The 8,278-nt window shown below is 48.4% G+C and overlaps 1 protein-coding gene across 2 annotated transcripts; it reads right to left on the bottom strand.

Annotated features, from left to right (window-relative positions):
• Nucleotides 1-6: 6 nt before the first annotated feature.
• Nucleotides 7-3,230, bottom strand: HOXD1 (homeobox D1). 2 transcript variants are annotated; one of them, XM_083587246.1, is made up of 2 exons: nucleotides 2,410-3,230; nucleotides 7-1,436 (listed from the first exon to the last, which is right to left on the bottom strand). In XM_083587246.1, exons 1-2 carry the CDS (start codon nucleotides 2,930-2,932, stop codon nucleotides 1,102-1,104), a joined length of 858 nt encoding a protein of 285 aa, XP_083443372.1. In that variant the 5' UTR covers nucleotides 2,933-3,230; the 3' UTR covers nucleotides 7-1,101. The 2 variants fall into 2 exon arrangements, with proteins under 2 accessions (XP_083443372.1, XP_083443373.1); XM_083587247.1 differs by having other exon boundaries at nucleotides 7-1,433.
• Between the last annotated feature and the right edge of the window lie 5,048 nt (nucleotides 3,231-8,278).

Raw genomic sequence — 8,278 nt, 5'->3', positions numbered from 1 at the left:
AGAAACCAGCTGAAAACTTAATTAAGAGAAGCATTTTGCTGAGCCAACACAAAACCAAAGCAAAAGCAAAGAGTGACAATCAATGGAAAGGAAGTCCATCCATCTCAGAATCTCTTTGCTTTACTACATAACATTCAAGAAATTGCATTTATTAATGAAAAATTAAAACCAGTATTTATATTAAAAAACAAAAAAACCGGCACGACATTAATTACACTGGAAACCCCATCTTAAGCCAACGTGCTTATTGAAAGCCTCACTTGGTTGCGCCGGATGTTTCCGGAGAGCACAGATTTGTTTAGAACCACAGCCGAGTCCTCCAAAGCAAAAGGAATTCAAGTCACCCACCACTGCTTTCTAGCTAATGATTGCGTTTACATGCAGGCACCTCGAAGCAGCAGCACTGGGAAGCCCTGAAGTATTTCAAAAGACATTTGGAACCAAGGCCTAACGTCTGAAAAGGAAAGTTTTTCAAAGGCGAGAGAGCAGCCCTTTTATGAAGCACATGGCTCTCTATCTTTGGTTTCTTTTGTACAACACACACACACACACACACACACACACACACACACACACACCCTTGGGTTCTTTCCAAAACACATACAAAAAAAGAAAAACACACAAAGATTCAAAACAATCAGAGGTCCAGCTGAGCAAGCCTAAGATCTTCTGCCCGTAGTATTTCCCACGAGACTTCCTCGTGAGTAAGCAAGCCTAAGGTCAAATAAACTCAGCAAGGCCAATCACAAAGTTTAGCAGCACACAGCGGCCTAAGAGCAGCTTTCCCTGAAATGCAAATAAATAAAATGTAAACAAGTCAGACGGTGCCATTTGTGCCTTGAGCGAGTTCTGCGTAAAAGCAGCAAACGTCCTTCATTCTACACGTGATAAAGCCAGCCTTTTCCCCAAGGGGAGTGCAACAACATCAGTGCAATGATTGTCTTTCTAAATAAAACAAAGCAATCCCCTCGTCTTAGAATGTGCACGATTTAACACCATTCAGAGCTTTCGGATTTATCTGGAGTTTTTGTTGTTGTTTAATTCTCTTGAGTCTTTTCAGCCTCCTGCTGTTCCTTACGCCTCTCTGTGTTTCCACAGCCGTCAGGGCGAGCCCTTGGCTGGAGAAGAGGGAGCAGAACGCATCGCTGGCTGTGTCGGGCTCGACTCGGAGGTGGGGCTGTGAAAAGGCACCGCAGCGCAAGGGACAACCATCCCTTCCCGCTCCCTTTTCTTCTGTTTCATCCTCCGATTCTGGAACCAGATCTTCACCTGAGTGTCATTGAGGCCCAGGGATTTGGCGATCTCCACGCGTCGGGCCCGGGTGAGGTACTTGTTGAAGTGAAACTCTTTCTCCAGCTCCGTGAGTTGCTTGGTGCTGAAATTGGTCCGGACAGCACTGGGAGGGCTGGGAGATCCATAGGTGGAGAGCTTGCCTGCTATGGGGTAAGAAGAGAGTTAGGGAACTGTTAGGGAATTAATGCCCAAATCATGGGACCTGGCGCTGGTTCTAACCACACAGCGTCTGAACGCACCCAGGTCTGTTGATTAGAGCGTAGTGCTGATAACGCCAAAGTTTGCAGGTTTGATCCCCGTGTGGGACAGCTGCATATTCCTGCATTGCAGGGGGTTGGACTAGATGATCCTCAGGGTCCCTTGCAACTCTACAATTCTATGAAACCCGGATTGGCTTATGCTGAAGAACCGCCACGTGTGCTTGTTTTAACTTCAAAGTCAATGTGGCTTGACAAAGTGGGGATGCGCACCGTGCGCCACGTCCGTTGAACATGAATTATGTCAAGCAATAAGAACCCCCACCCCAAACGCGTTTCCTGGCTTTCAACCAGCTGCTCTTCCAAAGATATGCGCTTAGGGTCACAGCCTTAGAAGCAGGTAGATGGAAGCGATCCAAGTTCAGGAAAGGCTCTTTTACATCGGGGAAAAAGAAAGCCCCAGGTCCATGCTTTACGAGGGTTTGAACAAGTTTCCTTTCATTTCCCGCCAGATCTTAAAACCCTTTTCCATTGAATGGAAGAAAAGTACCGTCAACATCAGCAGAACTTGTTTCCAGAATGGAAGATTGCACAGGTACTTGGGAGTAAACCCCACGAAGTTCAGTGGGGCTCACTTCCGAGTTAACCAGCGCAGAACCAGGAGGGAGGTGGGACATGTCGGTTTCAGGCTCAGAACCCAGGACCCAAGGATGCCAACTTGAATAAAATATTGGGGGCCCACGTTAGCCCTGCCCCGCATAATAGATCACAAAACGTGGCGCGCATACACCATTTTAATAGCAATGCCCATGAACTTTGGGGGGCGAAGGGACTCTTAAGAGTTGCCTCCTACGCTAGGACCCGAGTATTGGACAGCCCACAGCTCACTTGGCGCGCCCACCCAAGGCGCGGCACTTACTTTTCGGGGGCGCGTTCCTCTTGACTTTCATCCACTCGAAGGTGCTGAGCGCGATCCGGGAGCCGGCCTTGACGCAGAAGTCCGAGGAAGGGGGCGGCGGGGGCGGCGCATCCTTGGCGCAAGGCTGGAAGGTGTCGCTGAGCGCGCCGTAGTCCACTTGGAGGTAAGCGCCGCCGCCGCCGCCCGCAAAGATAGACGTGGTGGCGTAGTGTAGGGGAGCGCCGGCCTCGTCTGGGCCGCCGGGGGCCGCGTAAGGCGCCTCGGGCCGGAGCAAGCTGTACTCTGCCGCCGCGAAAGCGCTGCGCGCCAGGGCGCAAGGCGCCAGCTGTTGCTGCGGTTGCGCCGAGCGCGGGGAGAAATCCGGCAAGCTTCCTGCAGCCGGCGTGGGGTAGGCGCCTTCCCCGCCTGCGGACAGGGGACAGGGCGGCCGCAGAGCCACGCCACCGGGCTCGGAGCTCCCGAATTTGGTCGCCAAGCTCAAGCCATCTCCGCCCCGCGCGAGATACTCCAGGAAGGAGTTCATGGCGGGTCCCTGAGCAAGAGGAGAGCGCGCCGGACAAGGGGCAGCAGGGCGACTACGAGGCAGCCACGGCGCCCGCTGCGTTCTCTGGCCCACCTCCTCCCTCAACCATGGTAAAGCCGGCTGGGAGGGTAAATAAGTGCCCTAATATAGAGCCAGGGGAGCTGGCACGTGCTCGCCGGCTGGCCAATGGGAGCCGCGAGTTAGGCGCGCGACCTGGGATGCAGCCGACCTGTCCCGGGCATCACCAGCCACAACTTTGCCAACGGAGAAGATGATGCAGGAAGCAGCAGCAGCGATGAAGGCGGGGGCGCAGGGAGGTGCCTAGTCATGCCTAAGCCTCCGAGGACGGTTAGGGACCCAGAGAGAGAGAGAGAGACCCCGGTAAGTGTGGTAAGAGATCCGTTTCTCTCATTAGCGCTGGAATGAGGTTGCTTTTACGGAGAGGGGACTCTGACCAAAGTTTGACTTTGTACAAACGGGATCACCACCCGAGTCCATCGGGCGAGCCTTCTCAGCAACGGATAAGCCGCTGGGACAAGGGATAAGGCGCGCGCGGAGGGCAAGGAGGGCTGGGAAGCAGCTGGGAGGGAGGATAACTAACTAGTCCGCTTCCATTAAGCATCTCGCCCACCCCACCCCAAGAACGAATGGAAGAGTGCTGGTGTTCAGGCTCCAAGTCTGAGGTTATTCTAGGCTGGAAAATAAGTGAGAACTAGTCTGGTGTTAAGTTTAGGCGCGGGGAGAGAGAGGTCCCCTTGACCTGAAAGTAGATGTCAGTGAACTCTACAGAACTTGCTTTCAGAGTTAGGACGGGATTACCAGACAGAATCCTCTCTTTATCCGCTTGCCTTGGCCAAATCGCTGTGGTCTCAACATCTAACAGGAATGGTTATGAAATGAAATGTTAATTTTAAAAGTGGGACTTTAATCCTGTTTAATGCTCACTGATGAATTTAGGCGCACCTAATAGGGTCAGGGCTCTAAGAACTGCTATAGCAATCATTTATCTTCTCCACCTCATAGGAGCCAACTCTTAGAGGCTGAGGTCCCTTCGTGTCCGTCCCCCCAATAAAATAGCTGAGGGACCCGAGCCCCCAAAGTTGATGGGCATTGCCATTCATGTGCGAGCGCCCCATGATGAACGCCGTGATTATGCAGGGCGGGGCTTACCGGACCCACCCCCGCAATATTTTATTCAAGTTGGCACCGCTGCCCCAGCTACACACACACACACACATCCTTTGACACTGTTCTCTCTTAGGCAGTCCTCTATGCTAACTGATGAGCGAAAGGCTGAATAGTTTGTTCGGTTCCACCTCTGGCTTCGCTTCCCAAAGAGCGGATATCAAATAACCTCGGCTCGGGGTTCCTCCACCTCCAGGCTGACGAGCCTACAGTCTTCTTTGGGTTGACTTGGGAGTCAACCTGAACTTCTTGGAATTGCTTTCCTCGCGGAGCCTGAACAGGGCTGCGCTGAGCCAATTCTTCAGCAATCGCTCCCTCACTCCAGTTTGGGGCGGGGAGCTCCAAACCTTGGCGCGCTCCCGCACCGCTGCCGCCTTCCATCCTGCCCTGCCGGGTAAGCTCTCGTCCTGCCAGGCTGGACATTAAGACGGGACTCGAGGTTCTTCCGGAACATAATATAGCAGGTGCTTCCACTCTGCAGCAGCTGTAGTTCAAAGGGGAGTGGGGTGGGAGAAGTTCTCCAGTCAGTCTAAAGTCCTGGGTCCTCCCTGTCGTGATGTGAACGGAAGCACTGTGGTTTCCAGTGAAACTAAGTTATTGGAGTGAGGGTGGTTCGCTGCAACCTTTTCCTTCTGTCTTTGCTCAGAGAACTGAAGCACATCATATCTCTCTCTCCCCCCACCGCCCCCGCCCCCGCGTGCGCTTTCGAATGACTCTTTGAGCTAGGCTAAAAAGCATCCGGAAGCCAAAACAGACCAGGATGGTGTCAACAATGCGCGCTACTGTACGGAGCAGCTATTAATGGTCCTCGGCCAGCCAGTAAGTGCTCTGTGGGTCTTTGCAAGTGAATCTGAGGCCTCGCGATGTTAATGGGATTTCTTGTTTCCCTTGATAATAATAACAGCCTTGTTGCTTTAATGACTGCTTTCAGTTGGCATAGTAGAAAAGAAAGGAAGTGGGCTTACAAATGGCGAATTTTTTCCTCCCTCCCTGTTTTTTTGGCGGGGGGGGGGGGCAGGCGGGGGTATTTTCCTGCTGTAGCAGAAAATTACTCCCTTCCCACCCAAAGTTTCATATGATCATCCTGATTTGTTTCTAAACAGTAACAAAGTACTGGCTTTTCAAAGCATAATTCTGATGATGTCTAACTTCATCAGAATTGTGTTTGAATCCAGGTGTCTATGCAAGAAGTGTGGGAATGTTCAGGGAGGCAGGAGAGGATATATTGTTTAATAATATCCTTCCCAACTTGTGTTAGCAAGTTCTATAATTTAGCAGAGTAACATTCCCTTTTTAAACTTACACAGCAGATAACTTGTTGCCAGGCTTGCTTAAGTCTCTAAAATAAGTTTCCTGGTAATTCTCTTTTATTCCCTCCTAAAAAGAATAGACACGACACAGTCTTGGTATAAAATAGTTTACTCACACATTCTGTTCACAGATGGATCCCAGAAGTCAGACTTAAGTTACAAAATATATACGCTTGGAATCTATCCCATAAGGAGATAGTTCCTTTGTCCTCACTTGGCTGGAGGCCAAGAGAACATCTCAGGCTGAGCAGCTGATGCTTCTACAATGAAAGCAAGATGGAGGAGAGAGAGAGAGAGAGATGATGGCCAGCCCTGTGCTTATGTTACCTGCACAGGTAAGGTCATGCCCACCTCTGGTCACATGTGGAGGAAGTTTGTCCCAGCCTAGGAGGAAACAGGAAGTTCCAACTGGCTGGTACAAACATGGCCACTCTAGGAATGTTGTATTTGACTGCTCTTTGTTTCACATCCCACAAGAAGACCCCCCACCCCTCAGTCTTTTGTATTTAAAATCAGTAGTTTCAGAAAAAGAAGAGCTGCCATTCACACCTGATTGAAAACCTTGTCTTGGACCCTGCATAGAAGGCCTTCCCTGGAGAGGGATGTCTGCTTCAGTAGTAAGGGTAATGTATTCCAAGTAGTTGTTTTTGTACTAGTTGTATATCCACTGTTTATCATACTCTGGATATGACAGTTGGATATCACCCAGAACTTTGCGGAACAATCTTACATTTACAGAGCAAAATATCTTCTTGAATTATATACCCAGCACATGGAACCTTACAAAAAGGCAATACAAGTGGACTCTTCGTGCCCTGGCTACAGCAAAAAGACTGATACTGATGAATTGGAAAAATAAACACAGACTTGCCATGGACAAATTCAATGATATTTGGAATCCATTCTTACAAATACTGTGATAGGTTAAGACAGTGCTTTTTTCTTTTTTAAAAAATGTTTAGGGGTACTCTCATTAGATTCACAAAATGTTTAGGGGTATGCGCCCCCTTGCGCCCCGCCCTGCCCCCGAAAAAAAGCACTGGGTTAAGATCTGGTGAAGTACAATAACAACCTTGTAAAGTATACATTTTTGGAGTTTTCCCCCTCCCCACTTTATTTTCCCTTCTACGTGGGATCTGTTTCTCTTTTTCTTACTCTCTTCTTTTATTTACGTCTCACAATGTATATAATTATGTACTTTTTGAACTTTCAATATATATAAATATTTTTTTTAAATATATATATATATATATATATATATATATATATATATATATATATTTTAAAAAAAGAAAGAAAGAAAATATTAAACTGCATCTCAACGAAGCTTCCCAGGTTGATATCCAGTATCAACAATAAAACCTTAAAATCATCAATAAACATAAATAATTGGTCCAACAATTTTTAGCAGTACATAATTCTGTGGGAGTGTTCAGGGTGGCAGGAGAGGATATATTGTTTATTAATATTCTTCCTAACTTACGCTAGCAAGTTCCTTTATGTAGGAGAGTTACATTCCCCTTTATATATACACAGCAGATATGTGGTTGCAGGCTCGTGTGAGCCTCTCACTATTATACAATTCAATCTGTCTCAGACTGAATTGTACATTCCTGGCAAATTTCCTTTAATCCCTCTTAAAAGAATATAGACACAACAACCTTATTTAAAGTCAATAAAAGAAGTTTACTCACATCAGTTCACAGTTGGATTCCTGAAGGCAGACTTAGTTACAAATATGCACATGTGGATCTACCCCATATGGGGGAATAATCCCAGTGTTTCTGCTAGCTGAGAGCTAGCAGAGCAGTCCTAGCTAGAACCTGGTCAAACAAAGAAGGAAGTCAAAAAGAGGGAGGTGTGCTGTGTGACTCGTCCTTTTGTTACCTGGGCAGGTTAGGTCACGCCCGCCTTCTATCACATGCAAAAGGAAGGATGCTCCAGCCAGGAGGAATAGGAAGTTTCGACTGGCTGGACCAAACATTCCCTCGCATGTCTTCTCTAGCATTACAAGGAATGCTGTACTTCACTGCCTCTCATGGATCACATCCCACAAATTCCACAGCTAATGAAATAGCTAGCCATTTCACCAGTCCCTGAAGGCCAGGGGAAAAAGTGATATCAGTGAGGGAGTAGGCCATACCTCTAATGTAAGCAAGGTCTTCAATTGGGGTGCCATAACAGATAAAACCCTGCAGTGCCCCGCTGCAAAGGGAGCCATGTCTATGCATGGAATAACCAGCAGAGCATGCTCAAAGCCTCTCCGTCATAACTTCACATATGCTTGGCTGAGTGTACATATTGCAAAGTTCCGCTGTTGAGCACTGGTGAACTCTGTTTCTGATCAGTACTGCTATTTTATGAATGCAAACTTGGGATCAAGTCCTACTGAACACATTTCCTTTGGTGTAAACAATAAGATCAGACTATCAGTTAACAGAGCTTCTAAATCTTAGAGGCATCACTTGTTTTTATAGTTTCTTGGCCTCTGTGGGTGCTCCTGCAGGGTAAGGAGCCAGCCTTATGCTGCAAGCCAATCACAGCTTTCAACTTGTTGCCATACAAATAAAGCTGCAATCATAGGCAACCCTAGAGCCTAGCATGTATGGCTTGGGTTGAAAGCATGCTGCTCTCTAGATAGGCCTGGCCCACCCATGAGGTGGAATGAAGCAGCCACCTTAGGTGGCAGAAACCTGAGACAGCACCCACACGGGTGGCAGAGCAGGTGGCGTGGTGCAGCGGAGGCAGCGGCAGGGCAGGGTGGCACTTTCCATTTCACCTCAAGCAGCAAAATGGGACACACCAGTCCTGCCTCCAGAACTTATTGGACTCCAACTCAAGATGTCTTTGG

The sequence above is a fragment of the Podarcis filfolensis genome (assembly GCF_964270895.1).
Source record: "Podarcis filfolensis genome assembly, chromosome: 1".
NCBI classification, from domain to species: Eukaryota; Metazoa; Chordata; class Lepidosauria; order Squamata; family Lacertidae; genus Podarcis; species Podarcis filfolensis.
The sequence above is the reverse complement of the archived record's forward strand: the minus strand, read 5'-3'. Positions and strand labels throughout refer to the sequence as shown.